The following is a 22,847-nucleotide window of genomic DNA, read 5'->3' as shown; positions in this document are numbered from 1 at the left end:
TAAAACTCATTTTACTGATTTTTTTCCAGGTTATATCTATTTTGGGGCTATAATGGATGCTTGTTTATTCCTGTACATGCATCCTCACATACATAAGCATGTATTTATGTTGAGTTAGCATTACTTTCAATTTTATTAGATAATGCTAAAGTGTTCTCCAATGTAACTGTACAAATTTTCACTCCCAGTAGCAATGTAGGAGTTCCCATTGCTCTATATGCTTGACAACTTTAGTATCATCAGATTTTAAATTTTAGCCAATCTGGAGATTGTGTGGGGATATCTTGTGTGTGTGTGTGTGTCTGTGTGTGTGTGTTTGTCACCCAGGCTGGAGGAGTGCAGTGGCGCAATCTCGGCTCACTGCAGCCTCAGCCTCCTGGGATCAAGCGATTCTCTGCCTCAGCCTCCTGAGTAGCTGGGATTACAGGTGCCTGCCACCATCCTGGCTAATTTTTTTTGTATTTTTAGTAGAGACAGGGTTTCACCATCTTGGCCAGGCTGGTCTTGAACTCCTGACCTCGTGATCCACCCGCCTCGGCCCCCCCAAAGTGTTGGGATTACAGGCATGAGCCACCGCGCCTGGCCCCTTTGTTGTGGTTTTAACTTGGGATTCCTTGGTAAGGCTGAGCACCTCTTTAAATGTATACAGCCATTTGGTTATATTCTTTTGTGAAGTGCCTATTAAGTCGCTGCCCATTTTTCTATTGGGTTTTGTCTTTCTTATCAATTTGTCGGGATGCTTGAAATATTCTGGTATAATTTCTTTGTTGGTTTATATAGCTTGACTTTTTGCATTTTCAGTAGTGTCTTTTGATGAACAGAAGTTATTAATATGAATAAACATTATCACCTTTTTCTTCTTTATAATTAGTGCTTTTTTCTATTTGATTTAATAATTACTTCTCTATCCTCAGGTCATGAAGATGCTATAATATATTCTAAAAGTGGTATTATTACTATTTGGTAGTTCACATGTAGGTCTATAATTTAGATGGAATTCATTTTTATGTAAATTGTTAAGAAATAATCCACTTCTACTTTATTTTTCCATATGGATCTCCAGATGAGCCAGGATCATTTATTGAAAAGACCTTAATTTCCCCACCACTCTGCAGTGTCAATTTTATCATAAGTAAAATGTACATATAGGCACAGGTCTGTTTCTGGACTCTTTACTCTGTTCCATTGGTCTATTTCTAACACTAATACCACTTTGTCTCAATTAATATAGTTTTACAAAAAGCCTTAATAGCTGACAGAGCAAGTGCTCCTAAATTATGTTTCTAAAAGAGTTTTTGGCTATCCTAATATATACAAATATATAGATAGCTAGAGAGAGAGAGAGAGAGAAAGACAGACAGACAGGGTCTTGCTCTGTCACCCAGGCTGGAGTGCAGGGGTGTGATCACAGCTCACTGCAATCTAGAATTCCTGGCTCAAGTGATCCTCCCTGCTTCAGTCTCCCAAGTAGCTGGGACCACAGGCATGTGCCACTACGTCCAGCTAATTTTCAATTTTTTTGTAGAGATGGGGTCTCATCATGTTGCCCAGGCATCATAAGATTTTTAAAATTGGAATTGCATTGAATCTATAAAGGAATTTAGGGTAAAAGTTAACACCACAAAAACCAGTTTTCCAACTCCAGAAGCATGGTATATATCTACTTTCAATTATTCTTAAATTTCTCCTAATAAAGCTTTATAGTTTATTTTTTAGATGTTTTACACATCTTTTAAATGATTTACTCCTAGGTTATTGACATTTTGTTACTGTAAACAGTATTTTAAAAAATTCGCTTTCAGTTTATTGTTGATCTATAGAAATGCAATTAGGTTTTGTTTCTGGATCTTGTTATCTAGCAACTTGCTAAACTCAATGCCTGTAAAGTTTTTAATGGATTTTCTAAACAATCACATCACTTGTAAAGTTTCTAATTTTCCAGTCCTTACATATTTTCTTGCCTTACTGTATTGATTGAGACCTCTACTACAATGTGGAATAGCAAGGGTGATAATGGACATCCTAGCCTTGGTCCTCATCTGAAAGGGAAAGCTTTTCACCATTACACATATTTGTTGAGGGGTTTTTGTACATATCACTAATCAGAGTAAAGAAATTCTTTTCTATTGTTGTTTGGCTAAGAGTTCTTATGAATAGTTGTTAAATTTTATTAAATGTCGTTTTTGCTCAATTGAGATGATTATAAGATTTTTCTCCTTTAGTTCATTAATGGTAAACTATTCTAACTTTCTAATATTAAATCTACTTTGCATTTGTGTTATAAAGCCAATTTTAGTCATAATGTATTATTCCATTTGCTAATATTTTGTTTAGGATTTCTAGAACTATATTAATGAGTAATACTCTCTGTAACTGTCCTTTCATGATGTATCATTGCTAGGTGGTATAAAAGTAGGTGATGTGTATAGTCTCTTTTACTGAAAAAATTTTGTAATCTGAAAATGTATCTTTTTTTTTTTTGACAGGGCTTCATTTTTGTCACCCAAGCTGGAGTGCAGTGGCACAATCTTGGTTCACACTGTAGCCTTGACCTCCTAGGCTCCAGTGAACCACCTACCTCAGCCTCCTGAGTAGCTAGGACTACAGGCATAAGCCACTACACCCTTGTATAATTCTCTACCCTCAGGGCCTGGAATCTGTAATATGATGGGACAACCACGCCACTGATTAGGTTATATTTTATGGCCAAGGTGATGGTACAGTCACTATCATGATTACAGTTGTGTTACACTGGATTACATCATAGCCAAAAAATTAGTACTGAAGAGTTGGGCATTGCTATAAAGATACCTTAAAATACGGAAGAAGCTTTGGAATTGGGTTAACTGGTAGAAGCTGGAAGAGTGTGGAGGGTTCAGAAGAAGACAGGAAGATGAGGAAAGTTTGGAACTCTCTAGAGACTGGTTAAATGGTTGTGACCAAAATGCTGATAGTGATATAAACAGTGAAGTCCAGGCTGAAGAAGTCTCAGATGGAGATGAGGAACTTACTGGGTACTGGAGCTAAGGTCACTTTTGTTATACATTAGCAAAGAACCTGGGGGCCTTCTGCCCCTGCTCTAGGGATCTATGGAACTTTGAACTTGAGCATGATGATTTAGTGTATTTGGCAGAAGAAATTTCTAAGCATCGAAGTAATCAAGATGTGGCCTGATTGCTTCTAACAACCTATGCTCATATGCATGAGCAAAGACATGACGTAAAACTGGAACTTATATTTAAAGGGGAAATGGAGAGTAAAAGCTTGAAACATTTGCAGCCTGGCCATGTGGTAGAAGAGAAAAGCTCATTTTCAGGGGAGGAATTCAAGCAGGTTGCAGAAATTTGCATAAGTAAAAAGGAGCAAAGTACTGATGGCCAAGACACTAGGGAAAAGGCCTTGAGGGCATTTCTAAGACCTTGGTGGCAGCCCCTCCCATCACAGGCTTGTAAGCCTAAGAGAACAAAATGGTTCTGTGGGTCAGGCCCAGGGCCTGCTGCCCCAGGCAGCCTCAGGACACTGCTCTCTGTGTCCCAGCTGTCTAACTCCAGCCATGGCTCAAAGGGACCCAGGTACAGCTCAGGCTGCTGCTTCAGATAGTACAAGCTGAAAGCCTTAAATACATGGTGTTAAGCCTGTGGGTACACAGAGTTCAAGAGCTGAGGGTTGGGAGCCTCTGCCTAGATTTCAGAGAATGTATGGAAAAGCCTGGATGTCCAGGCAGAAGCCTAATGCTGGGGCAGAGCTCTCATGGAGAACCTCTACTAGGGCAGTGCAGAGGACAAATGTGGGGTTGGAGCCACTACAGTAAATCCCCACTGGGGTGCTACCTAGTGGAGCTGTAAGAAGAACCATCCTACAGACTCTGGAATGGTAGAGCCAGCAACAACTTATACCCTGCACCTGGAAAAACTGCCAGCAGTCAACAACAGCCCATGAGAACAGCACAGGAGCTGACCCCTGAAAGGCCATAGGAGTGGATTGCCCAAGGCCTTAGGAGTCCACCTCTCACATCAGTGTGTCCTGGATGTAGGAAATAGAGTCAAAGATTATTTTGGAGCCTTAAGATTAAATTCTTCTCCCATTTGCCCCAAGAATACTTGTTGGCAGAGCCTGCAGTTTCAGCATTTACCCCAAGATAACTTTGCCATGAAATATCTCATTTTTATTATTATTTTCATATTGCTCTAGTATATCAACTTTGAAAACAAAACACATCATTCTATTTATAGCATTCTGTTTTTAGTACTGGTATTTCCATTTACAAAATATAGTAATTCTCGATTGCTAAAAATGTCAAATCCTAGAAAACGTAGCATTCCTATGTGTGATGTTAACGTCATTCTGCAACAGTTGTTGGCCAAAGATTCGTTTGATGAATTCAATTTTTCTGAAATAGACAATTCTGATGATTCAGATGATTCTGATGTTAGTTCTATTTAGAACTAACTCCAAGAACAGTTTTTATATTTTGTTTTCACATTGAAAATCAGTCAGATTTGCTTCAGCCTCAAAGAGTATGTTTATGCAAAATTAAATGAGCGCTGGCAGCGAGCTGCACTTCTTGTTTTCTAAATGGGAAAAGGGTTAATGGCTGCTCCGCTGGGTTTCAGACTTGTATGGGGCCTATAGCCCCTTTCTTTTGGCCAATTTCTCCCTTTTGGAATGGGAGTATTTACCCAATGCCTATACTTTCATCGTATCTTGGAAGTAACTAACTTGTGTTTGATTATACAGGCTCATAGGCAAAAGGGACTACTAGCCTTCTCTAAGACTCTGGGCTTTGGACTTTTGAGTTAATACTGGAACGAGTCAAGACTTCAAGGATTGTTGGGAAGGCATGACTGTATTTTGAAATGTGAGAAGAACATGAGATTTGGGAGGGGCCAAGGGTGGAATGATATGGTTCGGATCTGTGTCCTTGCCCAAATCTCATGTCAAATTATAATCTCCAACGTGGGAAGTGGAGCCTGGTGGGAGGTGACTGGGTCATGGGGACAGTTTGGTTTAACACCATGCCACCTTGGTCCTGTCATCAGGATAGTGAGTTCTCATAAGATCTGGTTGTTTAAAAGTGTGTAGCACCTCCCCAACCCAAGTCTTGCTCCTGCCTACATGTAAGAAGCCTGATCTCGTTTTGCCTTCTGTCATGAATAAAAGCTCCCTGAAACTCCCCCAGAAGCAGATGCTGCCATGCTTCCTGTACAGCCTGCAGAACTATGAGCCAATTAAACCTCTTTTCTTTATAAATTACCCAGTCTCAGGTAATTCTTTTTAGCCATGCAAGAATGAACTCATACATCCAATCAGAGTAAGAGTCTCTCACTGGCTTTGAAGAAGTAAGTGCCAAGTAGTGAGGGGGCCATGGAAATGGGACATAACAGTGGCCTCTAGAAGCTGGGAGTGACTCCTTGCCAACAGCAAGGCAAAAAACAGGGATCTCAGCCCTACCACTGCAAGAAACTGAATTCTGCTGACAACCTGAACAAGTTTGAAAGAGGACTCTGAGCTCCAGATGCGAACGTGGTCTGACTGATATGTTTGTTTTGGCCCTGAGCAGAGAACTAGCTGCACTCTGCCTAGACTTCTGATGTATAGAAACTGAAATAGGCTGGGAGTGGTGGCTCACACCTGTAATCCCAGCCCTTTGGGAGGCCAAGATGGGAGGATTGTTTGAGGCCAGGTGTTTAAGACCAGTTTGGGCAAGATAGCAAGACCCCATCTCTACAAAAAAATTTTTTTTTAATTAGCCAGGTGTAGTCTTGTGTACCTATAGTCCCAGCTACTCAGAAGGCTGAGAGGTGGGAGGATCACTTGAGTCAAGGGGTTTGAGGTTACAATGAGCTATGATCAGTTGGGCCACTGCACTCCACCCTGGTTGACAGAGAAAGACCCTGTCTCAAGAGAAAAAGAGAAAGAAAGAAAAAAAGAACAGTGTACAAATAACATACATACAGGTCAATATGTTTTCACAAATGGAATTCATGCTAGTAACCAGCATCTGAACCAGAAAACACCACCACTACAGAACATTACCACCAGCCAGAGGCCTCTCTTATATATCCTTGGCAGTCATTACCCCCATATGGATAATCACTATCCTGATTTCCATCACCCTAGATCAGTTTGAACTCTATATAAATGGAATCACTCAGTGAGTATTATTTTGAGACTTTTCATGCTCAACATACATTTGTAAGATTCATGCATTCTGTCACATGAAGTAGTGGTTTGTTCTTTTTCATTGCTGTATAGAATTCCATTTTATAAGCAAACCACAATTTATTCATTCCACTGCTGATGAGCATTTGGGTAGTTTCAAATTTTTAGCTGTTATAAATAGTGCTGTTATAAGCATTTTTGTACAGGTCTTCTGATGAACCTAGGTATACATTTCGATTGGGTACATAAACAGGAGTGTAATTGCTGGGTCACTAAGCATTGTTCAGCTTTAGGAGATATTGTCAAATAGCTGTTCAAAGTAATTGTACAAGTTTACACTCCCGTCAATATGGTATGAAAACTACTTTTGTTCCAGATACTTATCAACATTGGGTATTTTCTTTTTTCTCATTTCAGATATTTTGATGGGTATGTAATCCTATTTTGGTTTAAATTTGCATTTCCCTGATGACTAACAATAGCTGCACACCTTGTCATATACTAAATGGTCATCTGGATTGCCTCTTTTGTAAAATGAGCACTCCAGTCTTGCTTTTTTCTCACTGATGTGTAGGAGTCAGTTATATATTATGATCAAACGTTAAAATTTAAAACTTTATTTTTTCAGACTATCAGAGAAAATGTAACATAAGCAACATCTGAACTAAATCTGAAGAGCCTTAAGACAGTTTCTATTCTCCCGTAATACAGGTTTGATAGGGGGAAAGAGAAAAATTCTACCTTTAAATATTTAATCCAAGAACAAAGTAAAATGAAAATGGGTTTCATGACACTGACCCTGGGAGAAACCTACTGGGAAGCTGTCATAAATCACAGCACTTTACAGCAATAGTCACACTCTTCAAGCTCACTATTTCTTGATAATTAAGATTTTACTGTTAAATACATTTTGCAGTTTGTTCACAGTAAGATAGTTTCTGAGAAAAACAGGTAAATCATTGTTTGGATATTCCTTTTAAAAAAGACCAGATCAAAGCCTGGCTTCTGGTTTTAAACACTCTTCCATTAAAAAAAAATCAAACGAAACCAAAATAAAATAGTGTCACAAGTGTTGAACTAAACAGTTCTACTGAGGCACTGGGGACAAATAGCTATACTTCCACTAGACTTCTACCTTTTGTATTATAATAAATTTCCTCTGCCTAGTACATTTTGATCTTGTATAAGCTAAAAAATATTTCCAAGGGAGACTAGTTTTCATTCCTTGTAATGATAGCAGTAACTCCTAGGGTTTCTTCTTTATACTACATTTTTGGTTAATAAAAATGGTCTATACCATTTCTCAGAGATGAGAAGAGAATGGTAAGGGCTTTAGTTGATTTTTAAAAGCTACTTTAAAAAATTATCTTTAAAAGTTGATCATTAATCATTTTCCAAGTGCTGTTTTTTTATAATAGGGGAAGGAAATAAATAAAACTAAACATACTAAAAGCATATTTCAAAATTTTAACAATTATACCCAGACAAGTAAATGATGCTACTCATATAATAGTGTATTTATTGTTTCAGGAAACTACAGTGACATTTCACTGGACTTCAGGTGGAGGAAAACTGCTTCAAGGAAAACGTCAGGATGTATATAGCGATTTCTTTTCCCTTCCTTCTTTCTTTCTTTTTTTTTTTTTTTTCCTTCAAGGTTTTGCTCTGTCACCCAGGCTGGAGTACAGTGATGTGACCATAGCTCACTGCAGTCTTGATTCCTGGGCTCAAGCAATCCTCTCACCTCAGCCTTCTCAGTAGCTGGGACCAGAGGTGCATGCCACCCTGTCTGGCCGATTTTTAAATTTTCTGTAGAGAGGAAGTCTCGCTGTGTTGCCAGGCCTGGCCTCAAACAATCCTACTGATTCAGCCTCCCAAAGTGTTGAGATTACAGGTGTGAGCCACCAAACCTGGCTGATGTAGCAAATTATATGAAAGATAAAATATTTTAATTAATAAAAAATCTCCTTAAATTTCAGCTGTACAAGAGAGATTCACAAATAAAGCAGACCAAATTCTGTGTGAAGAAATTCCTCTACCACATGTTGAAAGCATTTAAATAATCTATTTCCCCTTTGAGTGATTAGTTTCCCATACTTTGAGAAAATGCTGACAAGAAATATTCTATAACCATACTGGACACACTCTTAGAAACGAGCTCTTGGTACACAGAAGATGATTATCCTTCCCTGTTAATAGACTTATCACATTTTCCCTTGTCCTTTGACTGAATAAACTCAATTCTATGTACTCACACAAGCTAGATTTTTGGTGGCTCTTCTTGCACTCATTTTGACAAATCACTTCTCTTTTTTATTTCATTTTACTTATTTACTTGAAACTTCATATTCCAGGTATTCCTGGAAAGAAGAGCGATTGAAGTAGGGACTCAGACATCTTATCTTCTCCTATCTGACTCGAGAAGCACACACAACCCAATTGAAGTATTTCAGCAAAAAAGTTACAAACCAGAATCTTAAAAACGGAAAGAATACCCATTTTCCTAATCTTCATATAAACTAAAGGTAGTATTTATGAATAGTTACACAACAGTGCTGTTATAACATTTTTCAAAGGTACTCCGTAATCTCTGGAATTGGATTCAGGACATCAGTTAGCAACTTGTTTAACAGGCTAGCTATCCTAGGCAACACCTGATTCTGAACGACACCTGCTTTATTCCAGCAGCTCAAGTTGCTTGCTTTCCAAGATCTGACATTAGAAAGAGGAAGCAGAACCAGCTATCTTCTCTTCTTCAAAGAACAGGTCTGCACAAACCTAAACTAATTTTCCAAGGTGCTTTTCAGCAACTCATTTACTCAAAAAATATTGCAAACCTGAGAATGACAGAAATGTGGAGTTCTATAGAGTCATATTATTAACAGGATCTCCTCAATGGTTCCCTCTTCATGCGCTTGAGCTAATAGTATTTCCAGTTCAGCTTCATGACACGGTTTGAGTAGGGGCAAGGGGGTACCAGAGAGGACAAAGGCCTTCATCTGAATTTTAATCACTGACTTAGTAAGTCTCTCTTACTTGTCAAGTATGTACAAAGAAAGTATTCTGAGTGGCATTGCTTAAGGCTTCCAAACACAAGCTGAGATCATACCCACAATTAAATGTGGAATTTTGATAGATGGAATTCCTATCAGCACTTAAAAATAACCCCGGCTAAAAGAGAATTCATATCGCTGAGTCATGACTCATTTTCTTCAATCATTGTTCACTAGGAACAACAGGACAAAAATTTTTGCTTCTGATTCTGCACGTAAGAATCAGTTATTTTAAGAAAGTTTATGCAACTCAAATATAAGAATCCGGTGAACCTTATTTCACAATACAACAGTCACCTCCTTCTCACTAAAACTGATATACAGGGAACTGAAAACAAGAATGACCATGAACAACCACTAGGGAGCGTGAAAGAACAGAAGAGAACAAAAAGAGTCTGTAACAAACACTTTTTCTCTTTAGAGACTGCTGAAGGTCAAGACTGGAGCAGAAGGGGAAACACAACCATGTTATTTACATAAAAGGATTCTCAGAGTCTTGGGTGGATAACTGGGTAACTTTCATGAGTAAAAGAATTAATTTGACAGCTCAGAACAATTTATATGTCCAGCTTCAAGTCCCTGCCCCTGGCCCCTATCTTTTGCCTTCATTTTTCTTTGAAGATATTCCATTCTTGGGGATTTAACTGGGATACATAACATAGAATTATGCCCAAGAGGTAGAAAGAAATTGCAACAGCAAAGAGAGCATTTTCATTCAATGAGTCAAAAGTCTTGATCAACTATAGCCAAATCTTTTTCAGAAAATGTTGTCATTATATAGTAGAGCTCTTTACCTTCTTTGAAAATTTAATATATAAACAATATTTATATATAGATTGTTCATGGGAAAAAATTTTAAAAGCAGTATCAAGGAGAAAATCATGAATAGTGAAAATAGGTCTGCCTTCAAGAAAACACTGGTCAAAAGAAAATTATTTCACATACATAAGAGAGTTTCTTTTTCATGCCACTTATATTTCACTCTACTCACTCTATTCCCATTTAGAATTTGTCTTCATTTAAGGTGATGGGTATCCCAAGTATACTGACGTGATCTTTACAAATTGTGTAAATGTATTAAATTATCACATGAATCCCATAACTATCTACATGTATTATACGCCAATAAAAACTTGTTTAAAAATAAAATTTGTCTTTAGCCACAAAGTGGGCACCTTTTTATTTTATTTTATTTTTAACACGGAAAGTATAAACCTGCATAATCTGACATTTGTTTTCAGAATTTAAAAAGAAGTGAATGTCCTTTGAGTATTTTTCTCTTTGTAGTGCATGGTAGTGAGTTTTATCATGATTAGCTTGGTTAATAAAATAGTTTCTTTTAACTTAGATCAGTAAAATACCAGCAATAGATTAATGACTTCTGATCATTTCTGGCATCAGAAAATATACTCAGGTCAAAGGCCCATTTTACTCTCTCATTCTATCATATAAAATACACACACAACATAATATACATAGATATATCATGGCAGTCCTTTCACATATTAAAAGCAGGATAAAAGCTGAGAGAAGAATCTAAGCTTTGTGTAATACAACATGAATACTGTTAAGTTGGATACAGCATTATGTCCTTATTCTCACAGCCATGGGTCCTCTTAAAAACAGTGTGCTTAAATAATGGATTCTCCAGTAAGACAAACAGTCTCCTCTTTCCTACTGGGTGGAGAATTCACTTGGTAATTTGGTTTCTGATATAGCCGAGAGGAGTAAGGAAACTATTCCTTATAACTTACTGCCCATCCTACACAGACTTGTAAATCAGAACTGCACTTACGTAGACCCAGCCAAAAACTGGAATGAGCAGGTCAGGCTTTAATACAAAAGGACAACATCCCTTTACTGTGCTTGCAGCGAAATCAAGCTAACTTGTTCCCAGGAGTTGTAAAGAGCCATGACAGATTCTGTTGACAGTGGCTATCTTTACTATTTAGCTCACTAGAATAGTGTGGCCTCTCATCCCCACAATGGTTTCCAGAAAAATGGAAAGGGCAGCAACCTTTTTTAGGGACTAAATGAAAATGTATGAAGACAGATGTTCCCTGTCTGTTGTGGCTCTCAAATCTCTTCACTTAAATTATCCTCTAACACATAATTCAAGAAGTGAAATAACAGAGGATCCTTATAAGCAGAGAGAAACAGAAATTGACTTTGGATAAGGAAGCAATGGGTCAAAATAGTTGGATGATTTAAAAATATTATCTCATATTTTTCTTTGAGTAAACATAAGAAAGGCAGTGAATACAATTTGCTTTCAGTAAAATAGACACATTACAAAAATAGATATTTGCATACAGAAAAAAGTTTACTAACATTTACACAGAAAACTGACAAGTCCTAAAGTCTTTTAAAAAATTAAAAGCAGCATAATTAAATAAAAGCAGCATACAAACTATAGTAATTTTCCTTCACTGAAAGCCATTTTTTCCTCTTGATAAATATTTTGTTATATGTTTTTGGTTTTGGTCAAGAGTATGTATCAACAGTGATTTGACGACATCTATTCTCAATACCTCCTCCCCATAAGATTTCAATCTAGGTTTATGATGTACCTGGTCTATTTAGGCAATAATTCATTGTACCTGAGGCTAGCAGATGTAGTATAGGTAAAATATAAGTCTGTATATAATTGGTTCTATGAAAAACACGTTAAACTGAGAATAAGGAGATCTGGGTTTTCATTTCAATTCTGTTCCTAATTCTGACCTTGCGCAAGTACCTTAGACCACAAAATTTTCATTGAAAATGGCGAGACTAGACTATAGATAATCTCCAAGTCTCTTTCAGATTTAACTTTCAATAAGTCAATAAACTTTTTTACTTGTCATCTTGGCAGAGGATATTAAAAGCCTACCTTGGGCAAAAGTAACAAAGTTTTCTTTCGAATGCTCTTACTGCTGTCTATCGATCAAACCTGTTGAACTTTTGAATGACACAGATTGATTATGTGTTACTGAGGTTCAAGCAAGGCTGTTAACATCTTGTTGATGGTCAATACATTCTATCTCACTCAGAGAGAAATGAGCTTTACCTGTTCCCAGGTATCTTTATATTTCATAAAGAATTTTAGGAAAGATACAGAATAAGGATCCATTTCATATTATTAACAGAACAAGTACATGCTGCAGTGTTAATATTTTGCTGTGGTCATTATTCTTTTAATTTATCTGAGTTTATTAGATGGCTATTCTTGTGCTGGATTTTGTACTGGAATGCTAACAGACAGCTTCCACACAGTATTTCTGTGAACTCACAGCAATAAAAACCAACCTATTTTTTTAAAGCCAATAATCATAAAGGTAAATAGTCACTGCATTTGTGTAATTTTTAAAAAGCCACATTCCCCTTAAATACGTGACTTTTCATTTCAGTCTCAGACTCTAGGAACTCTTACCTGTGGTCTGCATCCTGTGAAGTTTCTGGGTGAGCTAACATGATCTTTCCGGCACGCCAGTCAGAAACTCAAAACACTTTGTATACTGTACTCGCTCTCCTGTGCTCGCTCTCCTGCTCTCTCCCTTTTCGCTCTCACTTCGTGCCTCAGACAGTTTGGAATGCAGAAAAGCCAGAGCCAATGCCAGTTAAACTCAATCCTCACCCCAACCCCACCCCCAATCCTGTTCTTTTGCTGGAGAGCACTAAACAATAGCCACCCTTCCTTACTCATTCACTGGGCTTTCTTTCACAGCACTGGGTACAGTCAGTCTACTTCAGGAGAAGCAATGTGATTTACCAAGCTAAGTAATCATTTTTTCTATCACAAAGGATGGGAGGGTGGATGTGTGCATCTGTGCACTTTAAGAAGTGATTTTTTCATAAGCAGTCTACAATAAAACTAAGTTCAGAGATTCTTATTTTGAATGTTTTATTATGTTGAATTTAAATATAAACTCTTCAGAGTATAAAAACCAGGTAAACCTTACAGTTGACGCAGAGACAGAAGTCTGTTAACACATACACATTACTATCTTGAACTACCTTATTATACCGATCACTTTAATTCCCTATATTACCATAAGGGAAATATCTAAAATTTAGAAAAGGAACAAAGTTTTATTTCCCTAAAGCCCTTCAGTCAGGTCTTAAGCTATAACTTCATTTTTTAAAAGATATTTTTTAAAAATGTAATACTTTATTCATACAGAAATGCCCTGTATTGTATGGACGCTATATTATATAGTCTGTAGCTGTGTTGAGGACAGTGTTGACTACTAAAGGCAAAGTTTTAAAATGAAAAGTTCATCTACTGTTAGGCAAGTCCCATTAAGTTAGGAAGTTACTAGATCCCTGGAAGTTGATGCTTGCTTTTCCTCCTCAAAAATTTTTTAACTTATTGACAGATAAAAATCAGCTCTGCTATAATCAAGAGATTTACTGTTGAGATTAAAACTGCGAATTTCATTTTTGAAATAAAGAATAATCAAAACAAACTGAGTGGCTCTGCAAAATTAATTTCCTACTAGATGCAATGGAATTATAGATAGTATTACTGTTCTCAATCATCATTTTAGTTTGTTTTAAAATCAGTTATATTTCTAGGGTTTTTGTTTTTCTATATTCCCCCAATAAAAAGGCAAGTCAACTATATAATCTTCATTATTAATATGATGACCTAACATATTATACAGGTGCTCAGTTGCTGAATTTAGCATATCAGAACTCATCAATGAAAAAATTCATAGTTTGAATCACAGTGGACTACACCTGCCACCTTAAAGCACTGGAACAGAAGAGACATGAAAACAACACAGTATTAATGTATCATCTACCTTTTAACAAACAGCTGATGGAAACACATACACTGTATCTATCATCTATCTACCCATTTATATTTATGTATATATGTATTATACATCTTACACATTAGCTACGTATTACACATTAAGATGAGGAGCACATAGTCATCTAGTATAAAAATAGCTAAATCATTGTGATAAGTTCCGAGAAGGACAAGAACAAGGTGCTATGTTTGTGTATAATATGAATACCATGGTTTCATAAGTTGGTAACTAAGTATTGAAACTCACTGATGATGTTATTTATGTTTGAATCATAAGGTCATGGAATTCCAGAACCGGAAGACATCTTTAAAATCATCTAGTCCAACCACTCATTCACTGCTTGAATTTTTCTTATTATTCACTTGATCATTGCTAATATTTGACTATTTTTTGACTTACAAACACAGCATTTTATATAGTTCAACCTAATACAAACATTTATTGAGTGTAGTGCTGGGCTAGGACCACATAAGATGGATTAGTCAAGACAACCCTACCCAACTCTTTATACAGGGGAGAAATGTGAAACCAAATAATTATAACATAGTGATTATCTGTAGAAATAAAATGGCTAAAGTGGCCTCACCTATCCAAAATGAACAGGCTTGGTGCTGAGTTGAGGGGTCAAATTGTGTGATCTAATGCACCAATTCAAAACTCCATCAAACTCTGTGAGGCTATTCCTAACCAATGAGGGATTCACTGCATAGGCATGAATTTCAGCCACTTTCTAGCTTGAGCTCATGGCTAAATAGTGAAGCATTTACTTGTGCTTCTCCAGCTTCTTGGAGAACTTACTCATGCTGCAGGAGAAGATTAAAATTTTACCAGTCACTTCAGTCTCTATCCCAAAAGCTGCGTTTCCCTGGCCATGGTACCACAGCACATGGCTATGGGTTCATAGACATTGAAGGTTAAGTAGAAATTACTCTGAGAAGCAACTTCTATTGACCACGATCCCACCTGTTAGAAATAGGTCCTAACTGGGTAAATGATGAAAGAGCTATCTTTCCTTGGTGTTTAATTCTATTGGCTTCAGTTAGTTACTTGTAACTGCACAAAATGGAGATGAATTCCTTAACGTTCTTATTTCAGCACATAACATACACAGTGCTAGGCTCTGGCATAAGAAAATAGATATGCTATGGCCCCTGTCCTCAAGTCATGCTACAGTCCTCCTAAGTCTAAATACTTTAAAAAGGTTTGATGAGTGAAATATATTCATCCATCCATCTATCATTTATGAAATACTGACTAATGTCAGGCATTTTCCTAAACTCTGGGGATAAGTGGGAAATAAGACAAAGTCCCTGCTATCACCCCACCCTTACCATGTATATATTTATTGGAACAATATACTGGATTTTCAAAGGGACATTCCACTTATGTGCTTTTTTCATTTGTTTCAGCAACTGGAGAGAACTGTATCACTCAGAATCTGAGTGGTGGCAGAGACTATAATTGCCTTGTTCCCTGCTATATCTGCAACGCTGAGTATACTGTCTGCCACATAGTAAGTGCTTACTAAGTATCTGTTGAATAAATAAATGGTTTGAAAACAGGGATAAGTAAACTCCTGGAGGCTACATCTATGATAGTTTCAAAATTCAGTATCAACAAATATTGTGTTTCTAAAAGGCTGTGAGATTTTTTTTCCTAGTTATGAATCAACCAAATAGTATACTTGCTGAATTTTGAAGAATGTAGATAATGTATTTTCCCTCCATCCCATATAAAAGTAGTATTATGGGATTCTGACTTTGGTACAGGTATACAATTCCACATGCTAGCCATTAAGAAGTTCTGAAACCAGGCTGGGCGCGGTGGCTCATGCCTGTAATCCCAGCACTTTGGGAGGCCGAGGTGGGTGATTGCTTGAGGTTAGGAGTTCGAGACCAGCCTGACCAACATGGTAAAACCCCAACTCTACTAAAAATACAATAATTAGCCAGGCATGGTGGCACATGCCTGTAATCCCACCTACTCAGGAGGCTGAGGCAAGAGAATCACTTGAACCCAGGAGGCAGATGTTGCAGTGAGCCGAGATTATGCCACTGCAATCCAGCCTGGGTAACAGCAAAAAATGTCTCAAAAAATAAACAAACAAACAAACAAATAATAAAAAATAAATTCTGAAACCATAAATATACGATCTTTTTGAAAATCAATGGGCACAAAAATAATAAGATAGCTGTATATAATTAAAAATTACAGCTGGGCACAATGGCTCACGCCTGTAATCCCAGCACTTTGGGAGGCCCAGGCGGGTGGCTCGCCTGAGGTGATGAGTTCAAGACCAGCCTGGCCAACATGGTGAAACCCCGTCTCGACTAAAAATACAAAAATTAGCCAGGCGTGGTGGCAGGCGCCTATAATCCCAGCTACTCAGGAGGTTGAGGCAGGAGAATTGCTTGAACCTGCGAGAAGGAGGTTGCAGTGAGCCGAGATTGTGCCACTGCACTCCAACCTGGGTGATAAGAGCAAAACTCCGTCTCAAAAAAAAAAAAAATTACTTGCATATCAATTTTATTGCTTATCAAATAAATTAACGAACAACAAGCCACCCTGTTGACACCCATATTCTCCTCCTCCAAGCAGAAAACATCTCAAAGCAAACCAACTGAGGTTATTTCAGGCTGTAAGTGTGCTGGCTCTTGTGCTTACATGTGCTTTCTCTTTTGAACAGCAGATGATCATAAACTCAGCTTCTTTTAACCATAAACACAGTGTCTCTTCATGTTTACCCATAAAAAAGATTGGCATTCTGATATGTGGGTCTTCCCACTACATTCTTTTGAGAGTTCATATTCAAAAAGAAAACCATTGTTTATAATTTGAATGACAAACACCAAAGTCACCCACTTATTCAGAAATGCCATTAAAACTTTACTTAATTTCATTTTTATATGATGGGATGCCAGCACAATATACAGACACACATACATACATACTTCTGCTCTCTGATAAAGAGGCATTATAAAGATCAGAAGACTTGTTAATTCATGTGGTTAGCAAAGTACTTACAAGTGTTTAGAAAGGGCCATGTCAAACAAGTAACAATTATGATAGTCACAAAATATTTTTAAAACTTCTGGCTAAGCATTAGAGCTTTACTTTGCTCTTCCCACTAAGATGACTTAGTGGACTGCATTTTTTTTTTTTTTTTTTTTCTGGAACGGCAATTGGCTAGGAGGAAGTATTATAGGGAGTAGGCAAAATTAAATATCAGTCCCCAGGTATTGAGTTGAGAAACTAAAGCTTTCATGTGAATAAGACCACAGTTCAAAAATAAATAAATAAATAAATAATACTACTACTACTAAGCAAAATCTAAATGGGAAAACACAAGGAAATCTTTTCCTACTTTTATTTCATCATATGAGTAAGATTATACTAAAAGAACAAAACCAACACTTCTATTTCTACAAAAAAATTCATGAATAAACAATGAAAAGCAACTAAAAATATCTTGGGATAGTGTTGGATATTACTGGATACTATCTTTGAATGTGCTCAGAGAGCCAAGGACATGCCTGTGATATTGGATCTCATTTAAAAAGGGAGTTTAAACAAATTTATTTTCCTCAGTGGCTTTAAAAAATATATATATATATATATTTATTTATATATAATACGTATATTTTTATATATACACATACATAATTATACATATACATACACAAAATTATCTGTTAGGCTTATGGATTTCCTATTAAGCTAATGTGCTGTCACAACAAAAGCACTAGTCCATTTTTCTCATATAATGCAGATAACACTCAGTTTCAGTAAAAATAACGCTCATTAGGCATTTGGTTTCGCCTTCGTTTTAAAGAATATTTGCAACTATGGGCTACTGTTTTTATAAAATCTATTTAGAAAAAGCATAGACCTTATAGTACAATCAGTCCTTGGCTTACCACTGATACAAAGACATATATATGTACTATATAATTCAAAATGCTACTGCAAGCAGTTAACTTCATCCAGTTTCCATTATTTCCTTACAACTAACTGAAGCACACCAAAATCCAGCAGGAGTCTAAAGACTGTCATCAAGCCTTAAAAAAAAAAAAAAAGAAAAGAAAAAGGAAAATTCTAACAGCAATTTCCTAGGAAAACAGAGTTCTAAAACATAAAACCTAAGAAGTAAATTATACTGTTTTTCCCATTTTACAGATGAGGAAATGGAGACACAAGTTAAGTGAGTAACTTGCCCAAGGTTACAAAGTGGTAGAGCCAGAATTCATGCTTTAGCTGGCTCTTGGAGTGCTTTCCCTTCACCACTATGGTACACTAAACTACTCCAAATTTATCTTTAATTGGCATTTTGGGTTCTTTTTTTCCTCTTCACAGCTTTCCATACTTTCCAAATTTTCTATAATATTATTAATTTTATAGAGGAGCTTGCATATTGTTCCAAATTAGGTTTATCAGAAGCTACTGCTCTTTTCCTCAGTGTGTATTCATCTAGATGCAGCAACATATATATTTATTGGAACAATGTATTGAATTTTCAAAAGGACATTCCACTTATGTGCTTTTTCATTTGTTTCAGCAACTGGAGAGGGCTGTATCACTCAGAATCTGAGAGGCAGCTCCTGACTTGAAAATGATCATTCTGTGTAGTGTGTGAGCAGTTTCCAAACATCTGTGTCCTAGAATATGGAGGGGCCAGGGAGAGGAAGATCAGTGTGTGTGCGTGAGACAGTGTGTGTGTGTGTGTGTTTTAAGGGAGAAGGGAATAGATTGAGTAAGGAAAGGAGAGGAACATATTCTCAGTATCAGTAGTCTGGCACCAAATTTTGTGTTGCTTGGAAGAAATCAAATTCAAGAGAAAATTAGGGGCCCCTTTCCTCAGTTCAGTGGCTATTTTCCTCCTCCATTTTAAAACATACTTAATATTATATAGGCCAATGAATTTAATCAGACACTATCTTTTATATAAAGAAAGAAAGAGAAGAAAAACCAGTATTACAAATATATAGTCTTTGGTTTGTAGATATGCTATATTGTTTTTCTGTAGAATATTATCCTTTAGCCAAACCTTTCACAATTACGGTCCTGATTATTTTTTAAAAGAAAATAAATTCCCCAAAGGAAAATTTAAGTTCTTAAGGAAAAAAAAAAAAAATTAACCTGTGGTATTTCTACTTATTACTTCTGATCCATTAGGGTAGTGATAGTGACAAAAATAAGACTCTTTTATTCAATTATTTTTCAGGCTCCAAAAGGACAATCTTGTTCTATTTTATGATTCTGGTTATATTACATTTTTATTCCAAATATTGTATTTTAAAATATATTGTCCTTTTTTTTTTTTTAAAGACAGAGTCTCGCTCTGTCGCCACATTGTAGTGCAGTGGTGCGATCTCAGCTCACTGCAACCTCTGCCTCCAGGGTTCAAGTGATTCTCTTGCCTCAGCCTCCCTAGTAGCTGGGACTACAGGTGTGCAGCACCACACTCAGCTAATTCTTGTATTTTTAGTAGAGCGGGGGTTTCACCATGTTGGCCAGGATGGTCTCGATTTCTTGACCTCGTGCGTCCGTCCCCCTTGACTTCCCAAAGTGCTGGGATTACAGGCATGAGCCACCGCACCCGGCCTGCCTCCTATTTTTTTAGAAGGATTATTTTTTAAAGTTCCTATATAATGACATGCATTTTTTTTTTATCTTTTAAAAGTTGCGGCCGGGTGCAGTGGCTCACGCCTGTAATCCCAGCACTCTGGGAGGCCGAGGCAGGCAGATCACCGAAGGTCAGGAGTTTGAGACCAGCCTGGCTAACATGGTGAAACCCTGACTCTTATCTATTAAAAATACAAAAATCAGCCAGGCATGGTGGTGCATGCTTGTAATTCCAGCTACTTGGGAGGCTGAGGCAGGAGAATGGCTTGAACTCGGAAGGCAGAGGTTGCAGTGACCCAAGATAATGCCATTGCACTCCGGCCTGGGTGACAAGAGCAAAACTCCGTTTAAAAAAAAAAAAAAAAAAGTTGCAATAAATGAATGATCTTTTACCAAGTATAAGACATTGTGGACATGAGAAACAAACCAAAAAATAATCATTTTTAGTTTTTGAAAATATCATTAAATAAGAAAAATAACTTTCAAGAGGTTAAAAATTCCCTCTAAATTTCTGCACATGCAGTAAAAAATTATTACTATTATTAAAAAAATTCAACACGATAAGAAATGAATTAGCTATTATACCCAGAAAAGGCAAAAACAATGTTATAAAAAGCATGGAATTATGCAAGGCCTATAATCAATTCATGATCAATTCCAAAACAATGATCCCACAAAGAAAACACGATGTAGTTCAAAAACGCAACTACTACATTCAAAGATTGATTTACTGTTGCTTTAAAAACAAGCCAAGTTTTTCTGCCTACCACAATGGTTAACATATTTTCTCTTGGCAATAAAACATGATATCTAAATTTATTATTGCTGAAAACACAGACAAAATAAATTACTACTAATGAAAAACTGAAAAATCCTCTAAGAGAAGTTTGTTTCAGTGAGTAGAGAAGTAATTCTAAGAAAAGATAATTTGTTTTTTAATATAGTCAAGAATTATGATTATTTACTATTATGATTATATACTATTTTGTAACCTATCTTCAACAGTAGTTACTATCAACAGGTAAATGTGCCCCACGGGTAAAGTAAACTCAGCATATTGCTTGGGTTTTTGAATTCATTTAAAACTAAATAATGTATCTAACATGCTGGTCTTAACCCATTTATGCCACAGGCTGCAATTTTTTTTTTTTGCAAAAAAATGAGATTTTGGTAATGACCTTGAACAATAGGATATAAATAACTCCCACAAGTTTAGTGTTCCAATAATGGAACACTAGGCATAAATGAGTTAAAACGTCATATTGACAAAAAACAAAAATAGGTGAAAAATAGTTTCATCTCAGTAAAGTCTAATATTTGAGTGATATTTTATGGATGACAAAATTCAGAGAATAAAAGAGATATTAATAAATCTGATAAGGAAATATTCATTAGTGACTAAAGGCAGATTCAAACAGCCACTATTAATTTCTCAAGGCCACACATGAGAAATTAGACAGGGATACCTTTGTACAAGAATTGGAGACAACTTTTTCTCCCTTATACAAGGAAATAAAGAGTGGTTTCCATGTGACTGGCAAAGTGTCAGGCCACAACATTGATTTTGAGAATATAGGTTTTTTGTTTTGTTTTGTTTTTCTTTATTGCTGAGGCTAGAGTGCAGTGGCACAATCTCGGCTCACCACAACTTCTGACTCCTGGGTTCAAGTGATTCTCCTGCCTCAGCCTCCTGAGTAGCTGGGATTACAGGTGCCCACCACCGCCCCTGGCTAATTTTTGTGTGTGTGTTTAGTAGAGACGAGGTTTCACCACGTTGGCCAGGCTGGTCTTGAACTCCTGACCTCAGGTGATCTGCCCGCCTTGGCCTCCCAAAGTGCTGGGATTATAGGCATGAGCTACCGTGTCTGGCTGAGAATACAGGTTTTTCTGTAGAGAAAATCTAGGCTTGAATTAGAAAAATTCTATTATTATTGGGCTATGCTTTATCATATACCATCATTTATTGCACAATTAAAATCATAATCCAGAAAACATTTAAAATTTACTAAAATTTTTATGATGCATGTTTTCAATTTTACGTATCTATACATGTAAACATGAAATTAATGAGAACATAATCAATTGAATAATGTTGAAAGTATATTGTACACTCTTATTTGACATTTAACTGAACTCAATATTTATTGAATGCTATTAAATGCCAAAAATGTTCTTTGTATAGAAATTCTTTAAATGATGCATGAAGTGGCCAGACATGGTGGCTCACACCTGTAATCCCAGCATTTTGGGAGGCCAAGGTGGGCAGATGATAAGGTCAGGAGTTTGAGACCAGCCTGGCCAACATAGTGAAACTCTGTCTCTACTAAAAATACAAAAAAAAATTAGCCAGGCATGGTGGCAGGCGCCTGTAATCCTAGCCATTCGGGAGGCTGAGGTAGGAGAATAGCTTGAACCGGGGAGGCAGAGGTTGCAGTCAGCCGAGATCGGCCACTGTACTCCAGCCTGGATGACAGTGCGAGACTCCGTCTCAAAAAAAAAAAAAAAAGACGCATGAAGTTACGTCTCTAATAAACATGATTTCACTCATCACAGTTTGTCCTATGATTGCTAATAGCAACAAAAACCCTGTAGAGTCTCTTTTTATATTTTTAAATAGATTACTACACATTTTTCCTCCACTAAATAACAGTAAAATAGACAACTTGACAAACAAATTGATTTTTATAAGGGCATAGGGATTCAACCACTGACAATATCAAGGACATGGGAATATAGAACTCTGACTCTTAGTCACGTGTGGTGCTGCACACCTGTGCTCCCAGCTACTCAGGAGGCTGAGGCAGGTGGATTGCTTGAGCCTAGGAAGTTGAGGCTGCAGTTTGCAGCACTGTACCTTGGCCTGGGTGACAAAGCAAAACCCTGTCTCAAAAAATAAAAATAAAAAATAAAACAGAACTCTGACTCTTCTGCTCACCACTTGTAAGGTACTATGTTGGCAGATAGAAGAGCACAGTGGTTAAGAGGACTGACTTTAGAGCCAAATTTCTAGGTTCAAATACCAGCTATGTCATTTACTACTTATGATGTCTTGGACAAGCACTGTCTCAGTTTCACTAAGTGCTAGCAAACAAACAAACAAAGACGCATAATAACAGTATCCACCTTATAGGGTTATGTGAATAAATATTTGCAAAGTGCTTAGAACAGTACTTGGCACAAACCACTACATAAATATTTGTTAAGTAAAATA

General features: G+C 36.8%; 1 protein-coding gene across 3 annotated transcripts in view; it reads right to left on the bottom strand.

Annotated features, from left to right (window-relative positions):
- RASAL2 (RAS protein activator like 2) overlaps positions 1-22,847 on the bottom strand; it is a 381,092-nt gene that overhangs the window by 120,262 nt on the left and 237,983 nt on the right. The window contains exon 1 of one of the 3 annotated variants that reach the window (XM_011981452.1): positions 12,628-12,769. The exons of the other annotated variants lie outside the window; for them this stretch is intronic. Coding sequence (XP_011836842.1) covers positions 12,628-12,640 — 13 coding nt within the window. The 5' untranslated portion in view covers positions 12,641-12,769. Of the gene's footprint in view, positions 1-12,627; positions 12,770-22,847 lie in introns of those variants that run through there. 3 annotated transcript variants of the gene reach the window in all.

The sequence above is a fragment of the Mandrillus leucophaeus genome, unplaced genomic scaffold, assembly GCF_000951045.1.
Source record: "Mandrillus leucophaeus isolate KB7577 unplaced genomic scaffold, Mleu.le_1.0 Scaffold226, whole genome shotgun sequence".
Lineage (NCBI taxonomy): Eukaryota > Metazoa > Chordata > Mammalia > Primates > Cercopithecidae > Mandrillus > Mandrillus leucophaeus.
This window is presented reverse-complemented; position numbering and strand designations above follow the sequence as displayed.